General features: G+C 39.8%; 1 protein-coding gene across 1 annotated transcript in view; it reads left to right on the forward strand.

Annotated features, from left to right (window-relative positions):
- Window positions 1–19186, forward strand: part of PAXIP1 (PAX interacting protein 1) — an 84362-nt gene that overhangs the window by 43022 nt on the left and 22154 nt on the right. The window contains exons 7-13 of the mRNA XM_073629962.1: window positions 1397–3095; window positions 5559–5653; window positions 12860–12955; window positions 13258–13395; window positions 17396–17517; window positions 17854–18038; window positions 19138–19181. Coding sequence (XP_073486063.1) covers window positions 1397–3095; window positions 5559–5653; window positions 12860–12955; window positions 13258–13395; window positions 17396–17517; window positions 17854–18038; window positions 19138–19181 — 2379 coding nt within the window. The remainder of the gene's footprint in view (window positions 1–1396; window positions 3096–5558; window positions 5654–12859; window positions 12956–13257; window positions 13396–17395; window positions 17518–17853; window positions 18039–19137; window positions 19182–19186) is intronic.

Below are 19186 nucleotides of genomic sequence, written 5' to 3' on the forward strand. Positions count from 1 at the left end.
TATATATATCTCTGCTTTAACTAAGCAGATAGACCTGTTTCAGGTCCTTCTGCACTAGTTTCTCTTTCAGAGCGAAATAGAAACTAGTGTAGGGTCGGCACCTAATAAACGGAGAACACAGCAGTAGATCCACACCAGCTTAGAGATGGGGTATGGAAAGTGAGCTGTCGGCAGTGATCAAACTGCACAAGCAGAGCCTGCAGGGTCCATCTTTCCTGTTTCTGTGCTGTCTGGCATAGCCAAATCAGAACGGCGAACTGATTACTTGAAAATTCAAGTGGAACTTCACTTTCTCAATCCACATTATTTCATTATTTTAATCCTAATGCTACTAACATTAGTAAATAAAAAGTATATTATAGTTTCTTGTTTTAAACTTTTTTTTTTTTTTTTTTTTTTTTTATTTACACGTTTGTTCAGTTACTTCTTGGTTTCTGGCCTAGACAAATAACACACATCCCCGTCAGCCTTCAGAAGGGGAGGTGGGGTTTTCTTAGCTAAGCACACCCTCCTGCTGCATGCCTGAGCTAGGGGTGAATGGATTCCATGAAGTAAATGCTACATAGATCATCTGCCCGTACTGAAGATGGCTGTGGCTATAAATGCTAGGGAGTGTTGTTCAAAGTGATTTCTCAGCAAAAAAAAAAAAGCATGGAGACGTGGATGGATAGGGAGTTTGGTTTGTATATTAAAAAAATGAATCAAAATTGTGCCTAGGCGATCCGAGCGAAAGTTCTTCTCTCTCCCTTCCTCTGCAGTCCTAGAAGATTGCAAGACCATTTAGCAGGCGTGGCACGATGCGCACCCAGCTGGGAAGCTGCAAGCTGTCAGCCAGGTACCCACAATTAAATGCTGGAGCGGGAGAGAAGCGACGGTTCAGGTGACCACATTGCTGGATCCTGGGACAGGTGAGTGTGTGTTTATTAAAATTTTTAATAAACACATTCGACTGGAGCTCCACATTAGTCACAATGACAGAAGGTATCAATGAACTACTACAGCTCTCAACAGCTGGTAGTTCATTGAGAACTACATTCCCTTAGCCTCAAAGGCTGTTGGTACTTGTAGTTTATTTATTCACAGAACCCTTTGAATGAATGACGTGGCAATGTGGGTGGAGCCTTGTAAGGCCGCACTCTTTTTTAATAGTGACAGCGGGTGTGGGGAGAAGATCCCTGGCCCGCTGCCACAGGGAGGGGAGCGGGCGGGAAACATGTTACATGTTCCACCCTAAAAACAAGTGGAATTTGAAATGTGTAACTTTTTCCCAAAGGTGAACATATCCTTTCAATTTGGGGAAGATGTTTGTAGCATGTCTGTCTGCTGTTGTAAGGAAAGTGGAAAGTTTCACAGCTTTGGTCTTAGGCCTTTTTTTATCTTGTATATTCTCATATAGATTTTACAAACCCTGTCGGCCTCTACCAAAAGTTTAGAGCAACAAGGTAACCATCCGCAGCAAGGTCATCCAAACGCAATGTTGTTCAGTCAAGTAAAATCCTTAACACCAGAAGCGCAACAACATTTGTTACAACAACAATCCCATCAAACACAACCGCAACAACAACAACATCATCCTCTGGTGCAACTTCAGCCTCAACAGCTTATGCAATTGCAGCAACAACAGCAGCAGCAACAGCAGCATCAACAAGTAACTCAGCAAGTTTTCCCACAACATCAGTTTTCACAAGTGAACCAACAGCATCACTTTACTCAGCTGCAGTTTTCTCAGCAACAGCTCCATCGACCACAGCAGCAAACCATGCAGCGCTTTCAGCAGCAGCATGTTCTGCAGCAGCAGCTTCAACAATTACAGCAGCAGCAACATCTTCAGCAGCAGCAGCAACAACAGCAGCAGTCTCTACAGCAAACCTTGCAACAGCAGAATATACAGCAGATCCTTCAGCGTCAGCAGACTCCTTCACAGCAACAGGCACTACAGCAGCAGCAACAGTCACTGCAGCCAGCTATACAGCAGCAACAGACTCTTCAGCAGAACATGCAGCAGCAAACACTTCAGCAACAGACCCTTCAAACAAGCATTCAACAGGCTCTCCCACCAGGTGTGCAACAACAACAGCAGGGTCAGGTCTTGCAGCAGAATCTTCAACAGAGCATTCAGCAGATTCAGCAGCAGAATATGCAGATACAGCACCTGACTCTTCAGCAAAAGCAACAATTACAGCAGCATGCTCTTCAACAGCAGCAGCAGCAGCAGATTCAGCCCCATGCTTTACAGCAGCAAATGTCATCACATACACTGCAACAGCAGCAGCAAATTCAAAACCAAGCTCTACAACAGCAACAGATTCAGTCGCAAACACTTCAGCAGCAGATACAACCACAGGGACTTCAGGCACAGCAGCATCAGATGCAGGCCCAGACTTTGCAGCAGCAGCAAATCCAGACTCAGTCACAGCATCAAATACAAGCACAAACACTGTCGCAACAGCAACATCATGCACAACCACAAACACTTCAACAGCAGCATCAGATGCAACCACAGACTCTTCAGCAGCATCAGCTCCAGTCACATAACATTCAGCTTCAACACCAAATTCAAACACAGGGCCATCAGCAACACCAGATACCTTCACAAATGTTGCAACAGCAGACACTTGCCCAACAACAGCAGCTGCAACAACAAACTCTACAGCTTCAGCAGCAGCAAATGAAACAGCAGCAAATGCAGCAACAGACACTACTGCAGCAACAAATTCAACAACAAACCCTGCAGCAGCAGCAACAGATACAGCAAGCAAGCTTACAGCAGCAGCAAATGCAGCAGTCGCAAACATCACAAATACAGCAGACAGCACTCCAACCGCAGCAAGCCCAGCAGGCAACATTGCAGCAGCCTTCAATGCAACAGGCAGCTCTTCAGCAGCCTCCACTGCAGAACCAAGCAGTTCAGCAACAGAAACACAATCTCCAGCAGATTCAGCAGCAGATCCAGCAGCAGCAAATGCAACGGTTACAACAACGGCAAATGCAAAATCAAACCCAGCAACAACTAGGTCAGCAGGTGCAGCCTCAAGCTACTAGTCAACAACCGCCCCAGACTCAGCAGTTGCACGGCCACGACCCATCTCTGGAAAGTAAGTTGAACATGTATATTCATGGCAACATTTTTGGTTTATTTTACTGAATAAATGTTTTTCTTTATTTTGACAATTTTGAACATTTTTGCAAAAGAGGATTTGTGCTTGATGAACAGCACATTCATGAGGTGAAGATTTACAAATAGCAATGACAATCAAAGCTTAGCCAGTCAGATTTCAATTTTCTAACCTGTAAAAGTGTCCCCACATCCAAGAGGATTGCTAATTGTTTACTGCGTTTAAAGCACTTTACACATCACTGTCTTCTTATAAAGCAGAGTTCCACATGTTTTTTAGTTTATTAAAAGTCAGCAGCCCCAAAAAGTGTAGTTGCTGACTTTTAATAAACAGACACTCGCCTGTCCAGCACTGCGGCCACCCAGAGCCTCGCTCTTCTCCCCCTCCTCTCCGTGGCACTGTCATAGCAACTGTGGGCACCCGGACGTGACAGCTTATGGCTTCACGGCTGGGCGTGCACTGCGCTCTGCTATTGGCTAGGCAATCTTCTAGGATATGTGACGTGTCCCAGAAGATTGCAGGGAGGGAGGGGCCGCCTAGGGGGAGAGGTGGAGTCACCTAGGCATCCAAGAAGCGGAAGAAAGAAATTAGACAGGAAGTCCCTCCTAAAAAGAAGGTACCCACTCTCTCCACTTTTGGGTGGAACTCCGCTTTAAAGCCAATTTGTCAATATTGTTAGAATTTCATATGATTAGGTTCGATCATGGTCTCTGTAAAGTACATGTGTTGTGCTTTTTTCTTTTTTTTTTTTTTTTTTTTTTTTTTTTTTTTTTTAGAACACCTGTCAGGTTTTATAGCTGACTGTGCTACCATTAGGGAGCTTCACCTTCTCTATTTTGTCCTGTTTACCGTTTTCATTGAAAGAAAAAGAAAATCCCAAATTTGGGGATGACACCAGAACAGTAATGGAGGGGGGAGATCTTCCAATGGGGACATTAGCTCAGGTGACACCCTGGGATTCCCCTGCTTTGTCTTGTGGCTATGGGACAGAAAGTGAAGGGAAATCTCCCCAATGGGACACAGATGGCAAAAAAAAAACAACCTCACAGGGGTTATAACCCTCCCTTACTCTATCCAAAATGAGGAAAAAAATAATTTTGCCTTTAGTTTCACTTTCATATTGCTTATACAACTGCTATGCAAGCTGTATTGCAATTTAATGCTAATAAAAATGACCTTCCCTTTTCAAACTGCAGCACTTTTATTTTCTTTAAAATTCAATGCAGCATGGCAACCTGAAGCTGTTCTGTACACAGTTGGTGTACAGAACAGCCCCAGAAATGTTATTTTCAGTTTGTGTAAAGAACTTTGCTCTAAAATACGAGTCAGGGTTTAGGCATCCCGTACAATGAAAATATGTTTTGTTTGGTGACATACTCCCCAAGCGTAATTACTTCTAAAGGGATGCAGACACTGCAACTTTTCCACTAGAACATAGAATGTGCACCAGCTGATTTTAAATGTATTGGTTACTCCTATTCAGTATCAAAAATACAAAGTGGAACAGACAACTTTTTAGAGCAGAAACAGGTAGACATCGGCCACAAAGTTTAAAACCCCTGCAATGTACATTGATCCCCCAAATAAAAAATAAATAAAATTCCCAACAAAAGTGGAATTACTCTTTAACATTGGTCTGACTTAGACTAATGTAAGTATGCATATCTCATAACCTGAGAATCTGCTGTTAAAGTGAATACCGTATATACTCGAGTATAAGCCAAGTTTTTCAGCACATTTTTTGGTTATGCAAATGGGCACAGTGAGGCTGCAAATGGGCATTGTTGACCTTCTTTTCCACCTACAGTAGCTGCGCATTTCTCACCCTAGGCTTATACTCGAGTCAATAAGTTTTCCCAGTTTTTTGTGGTAAAATTAGGTGCCTCGGCTTATATTCGGGTCGACTTATACTCGAGTATATACGGTAATCTTTTTATAGTAGGTTGCTTTACTACAGTGAGCGCTGTGGTTTTTCTGGGTCCTCTGTCAAGCAGCTGCCTCACTACATACTGAAAACTGGTTCTTTCACTCGACACCACCGCCAATCACAGAAAGCCTTGTGGTTTTGTCGTTTAAGGCAGGAGGGCATCACTCTCGGGGTGTATCTGCTGCAATATCCAACAGAGCTCCATGGCCGCGAGTCTGATAGATTAAAAGCAATCCATTGCAAAGTGTGGTCTATTGTGGCTACATTTATTTTATTTATTTTAAATGTATTATCGTGTCCTTATTTGATAGTTGATTACCCTGTGTTTTATGCTGTAAGGTAGGTACTCCAATTTGTGAGTAACACTGTACCTTTATAAAAAAAGAGCGAGCACTGCTTAAAAGATTCATTTGATTAGTTTGATTCCAAGATTATGGGTTTTACAAATAAGTGGTAAACTGGGATTTTTTTTTAACATTGCAAATATATTGTCTCTTTCTCTTGTCTGATCTTAGTTCCTGAAGACTACTTTTTGGCTGGCTGTGTGTTTTCAATTGCTGACTACCCAGAACAGATGTCTGATAAACAGCTTCTTGCAACATGGAAACGAGTATGTTTTGTTTTTCTTTGCGTTTTAGTTCTTGCCCCTTAAGTTATGTGAGAGAATCCTTATTACCCTCCTAAGACTGCGTTGTACATCCCTATTTAATGTACACGTGAACACTTAATGTTTGGCATTTAGGTTTCCAAAGTACTGTGTATCTTAAAGCGTCTGCAAACCTCTGTCATGGAATCCTGAGTAAAGCACATACTGTATATCTGTAGTATTTAATTCTCTCTCCAAAGCCCTGTTGTTTCTCGCTGGTGCTTCTTTTCTACTTGGGGAGGCTCAGAACAGAACTGAGCTTAGCTTGTGTATTCACAACACAGTTCTTCTGTGTGATGGGAGTGTGTGTGTCCCCTTCCTCCAATCAGCTCTCACACACTGTAACTGCAGCCTCTCTACCCCCCCCCCCCGACAGATGAAGAAAGATTTTTTCCTTGTCAAAAGAAGTTTATTGAGTATACAATGTTATAAAGATACATAAAGTAAGTTTACAAGGATCTATAAAGTAAGCTCATTGTTTTACAGTAGCGTTTATATAGGTAAATATCATGAAATTTCAAATATTAAACATTGGGTTCACGTAAACCTAAATTTAAGATATATATCATTTCCTTAGTTACTTTTGTAGGTATTTAAATGATTTATACCTACTATACATATTGTTTACAAGTAGAGTGTACATAGGTCAAATAAATTCTGATAATGAGCTTTAATCGTAAGGTGGAGAAAAGGAAAGAGAAAGAAGAAAAAGGGTTGAAAGGTAGAGGTATGGTCCACAAGGTTGTCCTTGCTCGTCAGTTTATTATTCTTTTTAGTTCTCTTTGAAGCCTTAGAATGGGTGTCTCTGTAAGTCTTTAATCTGTTACCATGGCAACAGGACAGAGTCATTGAAGTTTGACAGGAACTGTTGTTTTATCCAAGGATGCCAAAGTTTTTCAAATTTTGGAATTTGATTTTGATCGATGGCTACCATCTTAGCATGAGACATTGTATTATTCATTCTGTGAATTGTTTCTGCTAGTACCAATGTAGGAGATTTCCATGCCTTGGCCACTGTTTGTTTTGCAGCCGTTATTAGTTGGATCATAAGTTTGAATTGAGAGAGTGTTAACCATTCCGGTTTTAGATTAAGTAAAGTTAAATATGGATCTGGTTGTACTATTTTTTTAAATATTTTAGATGCAATCACGAAGACTTCCTTCCAGAAGGTTTGGATTACTGGGCACGTCCACCATATGTGTAAATATGTGCCTATTTCTGGGCATCCTCGAAAACAAAGAGTTGAGGTATTAGGTGAATATTTTGCCACTCTAGCGGGTACAAGGTACCAGCGAGTTAGGACTTTATAATTTGTCTCCAGTGCTAAGATGTTGGGTGAAGATGACTTAGATGTGAGCCATATGTTAGACCAGTCCGTGTCTTCTAAAGTTCGTCCCAGGTCCTCCTCCCACCTCTGAACGTAAGAGGGTCTATTAAGATTTGCTACTCCATATAATTGATTATAAAGTGATGAAATTGTACCTTTTAGCAAATGGATCTTTTGTACAGATTGATTCAAAAATGGATAATTGGGATAATGGTGTATCCCCCTTTAGGAATGGTGTATAGAAATTTTTGATTTGGAGATATCTAAATATCTCAGAGTTTGGTAGATCATATTTTTCTCTAAGCGATGGGAATGAAAGGAATGATTTAGATGCTATGAAGTCATTTAGTGTCTGAATGCCTGATGTTGTCCAAGCTTTAAAAGAATTTGGGTAGATCCATGCCGGATAAAAGGCCGGATTTCTGATAAAAGAAAGGAGAGGATTGTGTGGAGATTGTAACTGATATTTGGTTTTTAGTTTATCCCAGAGAGATAAGAAGTGTTTAGTTATGGGATTATGAATTTTAAAGCGGTCTTTAGGATCAAGCCATAATAAATTTGATATTAATAGAGGGTCATTTTCTGAAGCCTCTATAAATACCCATAATGGGATTTCCTGTTTTGCATGGTATTTGGACAGACTGGCCAAATGTGCTGCTCTGTAGTAGTTAGTAAAATTAGGGTATCCCAGGCCTCCTTTATTTTTGGGAAGATGTAGTGTGTGTATAGGTATACGTGGTTTAGAAGAGCCCCATATAAACGAAGTTGCTCTTTTTTGTACTATTCTCAAAAAATAGGAAGGAATTGGAATAGGGAGGACTCTGAATAGATAAAGAAATTTGGGTAGAATAGTCATTTTGATTGCATTAATCTTCCCTATCCAGGATAAAGGAAGTTGCGACCATTGTTTTATTAGATTTGTGATCTGTCTTAATACAGGAGGATAATTGGTTGAGAATAAGTCAGAATGAGATGCTGTTAAATGAATTCCAAGATATGGGATTGATTTTTCTGCCCATGTGAATGGGAGTGCAGCCCTAGCCGGGATCAATCCCATGTTTGTGAGTGAAATATTAAGCAGTAGGCATTTCTTAGGATTAATCATAAGGCCGGATAGGGCTGCAAATCCATCAAGAGCTGGTATTAAGTTAGGACCAGAGACCTGTGGTGATGATAGAAAAAGTAATATATCGTCTGCAAATATACATAATTTGTGTGTAATACCTCCTACTTCAATGCCAGTTATAGTTTGGTTTGTTCTGATGTATTGGGCCATGGGTTCGAGTATAAGGGCAAATAATAAGGGAGATAATGGGCAACCCTGTCGGGTACCTCTTTCGATATTAAAGGCTTCAGATTTGTATCCAGCATATTTTATATAGGCTTTGGGTTTATTATATAATGCTTTGATCCATGTTAAAAAGTGGGGTCCAAAACCCCATTTTTGTAATGAATATTGCATATATTGCCAGGATACTGTGTCAAATGCCCTCTTAATATCGAGAGATAGAAAACATAAAGGGATTTTCCGTTTTTTAGCAATATGTGCCAATAACACTGCCCTGCGTATACCATCGCCTGCCTGTCTATTTGGCATGAAGCCTACTTGATCTCTATGTATTAATTTTCCTATAATGCTATTGAGGCGTTTTGCTATTATTTTTGCTAATAATTTAATATCGAGGTTTAACAGAGAGATAGGCCGATAATTCACAAAGGAAGTATCATCAGAAAGGGGTTTTGGGATCATACAAACAATTGCCATTAGTGTTTCTTGCCGAAAAGAATGTCCATCCAGAGGTTTGTTAAAAGTTTCAGTGAGAATGGGAGAGAGTATTTCTGAGAATGTTTTATAGTATAAAGCAGAGTAGCCGTCTGGGCCTGGTCTTTTGTTAAGTTTTAGGTCTTTTATGGCGTTAGCAACTTCATCTATAGTTATAGGCTCATCCAAACTGCTTTTTTGATTCTGAGATAACTCAGGTAAGGTTATTTTTGAGAAGAAGGATTCAGCTTCTGTAGGATTAAATTCATTGTTTGTCTTGTATAAAGTTGCGAGATGTGAGTGAAATTTATGGACTATTTTAACTGGATTACAAGTGTAAACATTTTTTGATAATTTCAAACGTATTGGTTTGAAAGATTTGTTAGTTGAATTTAATGCCCGAGCCAAATATGTACCTGGTTTGTTTGTATTCATGTAGAAATTGTGTTTGGAGCGTTTGAGGGATTTATCAACTGACTCAGTGAGAAATAGATCGTATTCCAATCTAGATTTTTCCAGATGAGATTTTGTACTTTGAGATGGATTATCTTGAAATGATATGTAGGCTGCATTAAAATTGAGTTCTAGTTTTTTTGCTAGATTTTTGCGTTCCCGTTTAAATAGTGCCATTTGTCTTTGTATTGTACCACGCAAGACAGGCTTATGAGCTTCCCACAGTGTTATTGGGGAGATGTCTGCTGTATTATTAATTGATATGTATTCCTTTAAAGCTTGTTCAATGGCCATCTGATGTAGTGGGTGTTTGAGCATTATGTCCGGTAAGTACCACGTTGGGTCATGCGCTTTTGGTATGGCTGAGGCTATAGTAGTGTATACTGCATTATGGTCAGACCACGGAATCGGAATTATATCTGATGCAATAATTTCTGGTATCATTCCTATTGTTAGAAAAATATGATCTATTCTGGTGAAGGTTTGATGAGGGTGCGAGAAATAAGTGAATTTCTTTTTCATTGGGTTACTTTCTCTCCATGAATCTACCAGATTGTATTTGGAAAGAAGTTGAGAAAAAGGTAATCTAGAGGTTATTTTGGATGGTGTAAAAGGTGATTTATCTAGAAATGGGAGGAGGACCTGGTTCGAATCCCCACACATTATCACTGTTCCTATTTTGTGTGTATTAATCACTTGTAATATATGTGAGAGGAATGGTGTAGGTTGTTTGTTAGGAGCGTAGTAGGAAATCACCGTGATTGCTGTATCCATTATATAACCCATGAGTATCAGGTATCTACCTTCTGGGTCTTTAATTTCTGATGATAAGGTGAATGGTGTGGATCGGTGAAATGCAATTAGAGTTCCCCTTTGCTTGGTACAGGCAGAAGCCGTGTAAATTTGTTGATAAAAAGGAGAAATATATTTTGGAGTAGAATCTTTGGTGAAGTGTGTTTCTTGGAGGCATACTATGTGAGCCTTCTTGTTATGGAAAGTACGGAAGGCTTTGGTCCTTTTTTGAGGGACATTTATTCCCTGAACATTCAGGGAAAGTATATTCAGTGGTGCCATGGCAATAGATCAAATAGTTTTGACTTACTTTTTGTTATGCAGAGCTGACTGCGCAGATCAACCTGTGTGGACTGAAGAGATGAATAGATAGAAAAGAAACCAGTGAATTCTGGCGTAAAGAGTAAACAAAAAACATATGAGATTAGATGATACATTGTATAAATTATTTTTTGCAAGTAATCACAATTTACCCGTGAAAGAGAATAAATATCTCTCTCAGGGGAATAAGTGCCTTCGTCACACTCCCACATAATATGGTTGGGAGAATGAGGAGGGCTAATGGGGGTACACGGATCTTCCGCTTACAGGAGAGAAGTGCTATGTCAAAAGACATCAAAATGATGATTCATTAATTGGAGTGCAGAATATAGTTTTTGTTGAAATTATTTATTCCAGGGTGGTTGTATATGGTTAGTCTTGCCCTAGGCTAAATAATTCAGTTAGAAAGGTACTGTTAATAACTTTGGTATTGATGAAGATAGTTTGAATTATTTTGGGATTTTAACCCTTTTAGAGTAAACAATTACATATTTTATTCATATGTAACTGTTTAGATATGTTAACTCATAAAATTGAGGTTGTATTGCTTCAGATTAGAATAAACAAAAACATAATTCTAGGAACTAGTTAGGTGATAATATATTTGTTTTAAGAAAAGAAAGAAAAAGCTTCCATTACTTCTGGGTTATTGAACATATTTGTCCTAAAAAGTAATAAATCTATTGTTATTACCTGATAATATATAACTGAACAAGAATTTCCTTATTTCACTTATATATTCTAAGGCTATATGAATCAGAAGTAATAAGAAATATAACTGGAATGTAACATGATCCCACACAGTGTGTGACTATCAGAATGCAGTTACATTCAGTTATAAATATAGGTTTTTTATAGAGAACCATCTCTTAGTATAATAAATGAAGAGATATCAGGAATTAGGATGTCAGTCCATTGAATCTTCTTGGTCCATGGATGATGTGGCATAACGGCCTCTTTTGTGAGAATGATGATTCTCATTTTGTTCTGAAATTTTCTGGGTGCTGCCTGAAGGTGAAGATGATGCCATTCTTCTGCGTGTGGGAGTGTTGCTGCTTGTGGGTTCTGTCAGATTTAATTTTAAAAGGGTTTGTTGTAGTTCATCTGCTGATCTGCTTCTGTAAATTGTACCTTGGTAGTTAAATCTGACTGAAAAGGGGAAGCCCCATTGATACATAATGTTGTGGCGTTGCAGTTCCATTAGTTGGGGTTTCATGGATCGTCTTTTAGTAATAGTAAGTTGGGATAGGTCAGCAAAAATTTGATAATTGTGTCCTTGAAAATTAAGTTCCTTTTTTTCTCTTGCAGCAATTAGTATTTGTTCTTTCGTTCTGTAATAATGAAATTTTGTGATTATATCACGTGGGGGTCCATCTTTCTTTTTGGCTGTGAGGGCTCTGTGTACTCTGTCCAGTTCTAAACGTTCAATAGGGATATCTGGCTTTAGTTCTTGTAATAGAGCAGTAATAGTAGATTGCAGGTCTGTCACAGTTTCAGGTATTCCCCTTATGCGCAAGTTTGAACGTCTGGCTCTATTTTCGTAATCTTCGAGCTTAGTTTGAAGTATTAAATTCTCTTTTTTTAATTGTTCCAATTCTGTTATATTTTCTTGGGTTGTAATTTCAATTTCATCCATTTTTATTTCTAAGGCTGCGGTGCGGTTTCCCAGCTCTCTTATTTCTTTGGTTAGGCTTTTTGTTATTTGGTCTGAGGTTTGTTTTAAAGCCTTATGAAGCATCTTTTCAAATTGTAATAATATTACTGGGGATACTGAGGAGGCTTGTGGAGAAGTTTGTGAGAGGATTTGTTCTGTATCTGACTCAAATGGAGAGTCTTGCTGTGACATTTTCTGTCTGTGAGAGCGCCCTGATGCTGTATCTTGTGAGGTGACTGGAGCTGCTTCAGCTGCAGTGAGTGCCTGTGAGCTCTTTGTGAGGTGATTTTTATTTCTGCCACGGTTTCCTCCCAGTACCATATTTCCTGCCCAAACTTTCAGTTTGTTCCCAGGGGCAAAAAGGTTCAAATGGATACCTTTTGAGTCTGCAGGCTCCGCTTTGTCCTTCTCTTCTCTCCTCAGCGGTGTGGAGCTCTAACAATGCATTTCTGCTCCGCTAGGCTCCGCCTCCTGCCTCCTGAAGAAAGATTTTTTAATACGATCTGCACTTCTGAAAAGGTGTAGGGAAGAGAAGACTGCAAATAAACACGTAAAACCTATGTATGAGGATTTGTTTAATCTTTGTATCATCTGAGGCTCTTCACTTTAAAAGTGGTTGTAAACCCTGACATATACCCAGTAGACATGTTTTAATATTGTGAAAGCATGTGACAGGGTGACATGACAGGAGAACCTTTTAAGAGTCAGGGACAGAGCATTGTCATCCTGTAACACAAACTAATCTTTTCATTGCTGAAATTTGAGAAAGTTGACATTTTAAGCAAGATGCACAAGGCCAAAACCGCTTCTATACTGCTCCGTTTGTACCTTTCTAATATATTTTTTTCAATCTTCTCAAAGATAATACAAACGCATGGAGGTACAGTGGACCCTACACTCACCAGTCGTTGTACCCATCTTTTATGTGAAAGCCAAGTCAGTAGTATGTATGCCCAGGTGAGTTCTGATGTGGCTGAAAATGGTGTTCTTCAAAAACTGCCTTTTTTTTGTTTGTTTTATCGGTTTGTCTATAAAGTTCTGTTTAGAGACCTTTAAATCTTCCTTATTTAAAAGCCTTAACTTTTTCTAAGTTGTCATTTTTTTCATAACCAGCTGATTTATTTTGATTATATGCCATAAAATATCTAGCTGTTAGAAGCTCCATAATTGCCCTCTTTAACCTAGTCCATTAAAATTCTTTAAAATCCTACTCTTTTATAAAGCTTTGTTTTTTTTTTTTTTCATTCCCTCATAAATAGGCTATGAAGGAACGAAAACGTTGTATCACTGCTCATTGGCTCAACACAGTGCTGAAAAAAAAGAAGATGGTGCCGCCACATCGTGCTCTACATTTTCCTGTAGCATTTCCTCCTGGAGGGAAGCCATGCTCTCAACATGTAAGAAAGCAATATAATAATAATATTAACTGCATAAGTTTTTGTTTTCATGCAGCAGTGTGTTTTGTTTAAAGCGGAGTACACACTATGAGTAAATTGGAAGAAAAATTCTGTACGAGACACTATCTTTCGGTTTTTGTATACACAACTTTCGACATCTGATTCGGACTTTGCAAATGAAAATTTCCGAAGGGGGCAAACTCCACAATTTTTCTCGTACATGAACAGAACGAATGATTTTCGTTTAATGTGTTCCATTTTCCTGCGATTTTCTTATGACAGACTGCGCATGATCATAAACAACAAAAAAAAGCCATATGAGATTTTTTTGTACGTTATTTCCTTCCTGGTTTCGACTTGCTGTTTAACATTGAGGATCTCTGGATAATCGTTCGTCCAATTTTCTTAGTGTGTACCAGCCTTGAGTCCAGTTCTCCCGTCAGGATTTTTAATGGAAGTGAACATAGTTAAAATAGAAGTTCAGCCCAAAACTAAAATCTTTAAATCTACTTGCAGCCACAATCTAAGACTAATCTATCTAGCCCTGTAAAGCAAAAATAGCTATTTACCTTTTCTGAAGCCGGTCCAGTCCGATCCTGCGCTGAGCTGTCAGCGGCTTCTTTGTGTAGGCGGATGCAGAAGAGGCAGCCGACAACGGAAGCCCCATAATAACTCTATGGGTGATGTCACTTCCCATTCATTTCCCAGCCAGCTGTCTCCTGCACACAGCTTCTGCTGCTGGAGACCGGACTGAAGTGGCTTCAGAAAAGGTATGTACAGTGGATATAAAGTCTACACACCCCTCCTTAAAATTTCAGGTTTCTCTGATGTAAAAAAAATGAGATTCATTTCAGAACTTTTTCCACCTTTAATGTGACCTATAAACTGTACAACTCAGTTGAACAACAAACTGAAATCTTTTTGGTGGAGGGAAGTAAAAATAAAAAATAAAATATGGCTGCATAGGTGTGCACACCCTTAAACTAATACTTTGTTGAAGAACCTTTTGATTTTATTACAGTACTCAGTCTTTTTGGGTATGAGTCCATCAGCATGGAACATCTTGACTTGGCAATATTTGGCCGTTCTTCTTTGCAAAAACACTCCAAATCTGTCAAATTGCAGGGGGCTTCTTCTGTGCACAGCTCTTCAGATCACCCCACAGATTCGCAATTGGATTCAGATCTGGGCTCTGGCTGGGCCATTCCAAAACTTTAATTTTCTTCTGGTGAAGCCATCCCTTTGTGGATTTGGATGAATGCTTTGGGTCGTTGTCATGCTGAAAGATGAAGTTCCTCTTCATGTTCAGCTTTCTAGCAGAAGCCTGAAGGTTTTGTGCCAATATTGACTGGTATTTGGAACCTTTTCTGAACTGTTCATAATTCCCTCTACCTTGACTAAGGTCCCTGCTCCAGCTGAAGAAAAACAGTCCCAAAGCATGATGCTGCCACCACCATGCTTCACAGTGGGTATGGTGGTGTTTGGTGATGTGAAGTGTTGTTTTTGCGCCAAACCTATCTTTTGGAATTATTGCCAAAAAGTTCAACCTTGGTTTCATCGGACCATAACACATTTTTCCACCTGTTTTTGGGAGACTTCCGATGTGTGTTTGCAAAATTTAGCCGGGCTTGGATGTTTTTCTTTGTAAGAAAAGGCTTCCGTCTTCCCACTCCACCCCATAGCCCAGACATATGAAGAACACAGGAGATTGTCACATGTACCACACAGGCAGTACTTGCCAGATATTCCTGCAGCTCGTTTAGTGTTGCTGTAGGCCTCTTGGCAGCCTCCCTGACCAGTTTTCTTCTCGTCTTTTCATCAATTTTTGAGTGACCTCCAGTTCTTGGTAATGTCACTGTTGTGCCATATTTTCTTCACTTGATAATGACTGTCTTCACTGTGTTCCATGGTGTATCTTATCTATGCCTTGGAAATGATTTTGTTCCCTTCTCCTGACTGATACCTTTTTAACAATGAGATCCCTTTGATGCTTTGGAAGCTCTCTGCGGACCATGGCTTTTACTGTAGGGTGTGACTAAATGTCAGGAAAGACCTTCTGGAACAGCTGAACTTTATTTGGGGTTAATCAGAGCACTTTAAATGATGGCAGGTGTGTACTGACTCCTAACATGAGTTTGAATGTGATTGCTTAATTATAAACACAGCTACATCCCCAGTTATAATAGGGTGTGCACACTTGGACACCTTTCACACTAAAGGCGGTTTTCAGGGGTTTTAGCGCTAGAAATAGCGCCTGTAAAGCGCCTAAAAACCCCCTCCCATGCCTCCCCAGTGTGAAAGCCAGAGTGCTTTCACACTAGGGCGATGCGCTTGCGGAACATTACAAAAAGTCCTGCAAGCAGCGTCTTTGGGGCGCTCCTAAACCGCCCCTGCCCATTGGTTTTAACCCTTTATTTGGCTGCTAGCGGGGGTTAAAAGCTGCGCTTTACCGCTAACATGGCGCATATACAATGTATAAGTAGCCTTATTTTTGTTTTTTTTTCTCCCCCAAAAGATTTTCGTTTTTGTTTTTCAATTGAGTTGTACAGTTTATAGGTCATATTAAAGGTGTAAAAAGTTCTGAAGTGATTTATCTTTGTCTCATATTTTTTTTACATCTCAGAAACCTGACATTTTAATAGGGGTGTGTAGACTTTATATCCACTGTATAGCGATTCTTGCTTTACAGGGCTAGATAAGTTATTCTTAGATTGTGACTGCCTGTAGATTTACAGATTTTAGTTTTAGGCAGAACTTCCATTTTAACTTTAAATCTCTATAGTGTGACCGCTTGAGCAAAGATATCCAATTTTTTTCTAGCATTTTTTGCTAGAAAATTTGTTAGAACACCCAAACATTATATATTGTTTTAAAGCCGAGGCCCTAGAGAATAAAATGGTAAACATTGCTTTTTTTTTTTTTTTTTTTTTTATGCAAAGAAACACAATACATAACCCAATTGTTTGATAAAATATAAAAGATGTTACTCCAAATAAATAGCTACCAAGCATGTCATGCTTTACAATTTCGCACACCTGTGTAACGGCGATAAATTATGTATATTTTACTATCCACAGGTGACGCTTTAAAAGCCTTTACATGTTATCGCTTTAGCTTTACATGGGAGGTCTGAGGCTAGAATTACTGCCCATGATCTGACGTTCACAGTGATACCTCACATGTGTAAGATGATCGCTATTTGCTTGCGTGTGGGACTGACACGTGCGTTCACCCTTGCACGTGAGCACGGGGAAACTATAAATATATTTTTTTTTTCTATCACTTTTATTGCTGTCACAATGCATGTGAAAGGTACTATTTATGGAGAGATCTGAGGTCTATAAGGCCCTAAATCCCTCCTATGCCCTTAAGCAATTTAACCCCCCCTAGATCAGTGTGTTTGAATGCTTTTGATTTTTTGAAAATGGCACGATGACATCTGGGTAAATCGGAAGTCATGTCAAAGCATTGTTTTGGGTTACCATAGCCAGGAGCCGAACAAAGCTGATCCAGGCCTTTGTTCGGCTCTCTGATCAACTGTCGGAAGTGCAGGCTGGCCGATCGGGACTCCCAGTGGGATGGGAGATCCTGGTAAAACCATGGGAGGAGGTGGGGGCGGCTGACTCTAGGATTGCTTTAACAAGAGAGTGAACTGTCAGCTCTAATAAAAAAAGGTACGAGATTTTTGTCTGGTTGATGGTTATTTTAAGGGTTACAGTCTCATTTGTTATCTAGTACCTTTTAACACCACTACAAGTGACTCTAAATTCTTATTCAGCTTTACCTCCTTAATGTAGTTTTGTCAGTGTGTGGGGCATACCGTTATCTTTATGAAAACCTGCATCATACGAGTGAGAAAAGAATCTGTTCTTCCTCCCCTATGTGTCTCTTATGCAGCATATTTTTGCTGCAGGATAACTAGTGCACTTTAAATGCTGAACTGTTTTCTTCAAGTAGAAAAGTATATGTAAATGATGTAACACCTTTGTTCTTCTTCTAGATTATTTCGGTGACGGGGTTTGTTGATAGTGATAGAGATGACCTTAAGCTAATGGCCTACTTGGCAGGCGCCAAGTACACTGGGTATCTTTGTCGCAGCAATACAGTTCTCATCTGTAAAGAGTAAGTGACGGCTCTTCATACATTCTCATCCCTGTCTGTGCATTTCATATCCAGACTTTTGCAGATGGCTCTTAAATCATCTAGCTTTGACGTAGATGAGCAATTTTATCGTCATGGTCTGTGCTCTTAAATAGGACGTAGGCAGTGGCTCTTCACTGACAAATATGGCAGCTGCTGCATTAGCAAAGCAAATTGCGGGTACAGGGATTTTAAAACTTACATTTAACTATTCAGAGGAAATTGGGTAACTGTTTTGCAGGATTAGTAGTTAATTTCTTTTGTATTTCTGTAATGCTTGTTTGGCTTGTCTTAACAAAGTTAATGTTTTATGTTTAGGCCTAATGGTATGAAGTATGAAAAGGCAAAAGAGTGGAGGATACCATGTGTAAATGCGTTATGGCTCTGTGACATCCTTTTGGGAAATTTTGAAGCTTTGCGTCAGATTCAAAACAGCCGGTATACAGTGTTCAACCTTCAGGATGCCCTCGCTCCTTCACCAAATATGGTTTCAAACCTCCTTGGTATGACATATCTTCATCTTATTACTATACTCCCCTTTCAGTTACAAAGCTAGGGCAAGTGTGAATGAATGCCAAAGACGCTCATCAGGACTTGTTTCTTTAGCCAGATTTCTTTGAATGGATGACGTAGCTGTGCAGCCGTCCATTTTAAAGTGGGTATTGGGGGGTGGGGGGGGGTGGGCAGGACCTGAAATATGTTACACCCATATTTATGTAACATTCTTCAAGAGGTGAACCTATCCTTCAGTGGCAGCTGTGGTAGGCCCCTATTGACCTTTTGGGTTCCAGTTCTAATTAAACCACAATCCTTTTTGCTCGGATCACATCAGTAGGCAGATGAATAATCATCTACTAGCAGAGAGGTGTGGGAGGACATTGGTTAAAGCGGCGTTCCAGGTTTTTTTTTTTTTTTTTTTTAAACACCCCAGTGTTTGCACATAATCCGATTATTATTAGTTAATCTAGCTTTTGGAAATGTTATGTATTTTTAAAAAACGTACTTTGCAAACCCCACCCCCCAGTGCGCTCCCATCTTCAGTTTGGGCAGCTGAAGCTGAAGCCACTGGGTATTAAGTTCCGCAGTGCGGCCCTGCTGGCTACCCAGCATGCACCTTCCAATCTCACACATGCGCATAAACAACAAAGCGCGGCACGATGCTACAAGAGGAGGCACTATGACTCCTGGGATTTGATATCCCATATTATATCAACTCTTATCCCCGGAGGCAATGGGTGGGCGGACGGACATAATGTACCTTGCTGCGGTGAGGTACTGCGGAAGTGGGGGATTACAACAAAAAAAAAAGTTATTTGCACTGCTCGGAAAAAAGTAAAAAAATGCGATGAGAATAGAGGAGGAAGTGATCACGCACGCGGGGGGGGGGTCTAAAATACCTGAAACTCCGCTTTAAAATGCAACCATACTCATTGCCACTTTTTGCATACTGTAAGGACCAGGGGGTACTCTGCCAGGTAAATTTAGCACCCTGAGGAGTAGTCATAAGTTGTTTTTAGTTCAGTGTCGGTTATTTTGATGCTTTTTATATTGTGTTTTTTCTTATGCTGTAAAACTCTGACAAAATTTTATTTATTTTCATAGATGCATGGAGAATACCTTTAAAAGTTTCAACAGATGTGCTAATGGTGGG

This window comes from Aquarana catesbeiana, linkage group LG05 (genome assembly GCF_042186555.1).
Source record: "Aquarana catesbeiana isolate 2022-GZ linkage group LG05, ASM4218655v1, whole genome shotgun sequence".
Lineage (NCBI taxonomy): Eukaryota > Metazoa > Chordata > Amphibia > Anura > Ranidae > Aquarana > Aquarana catesbeiana.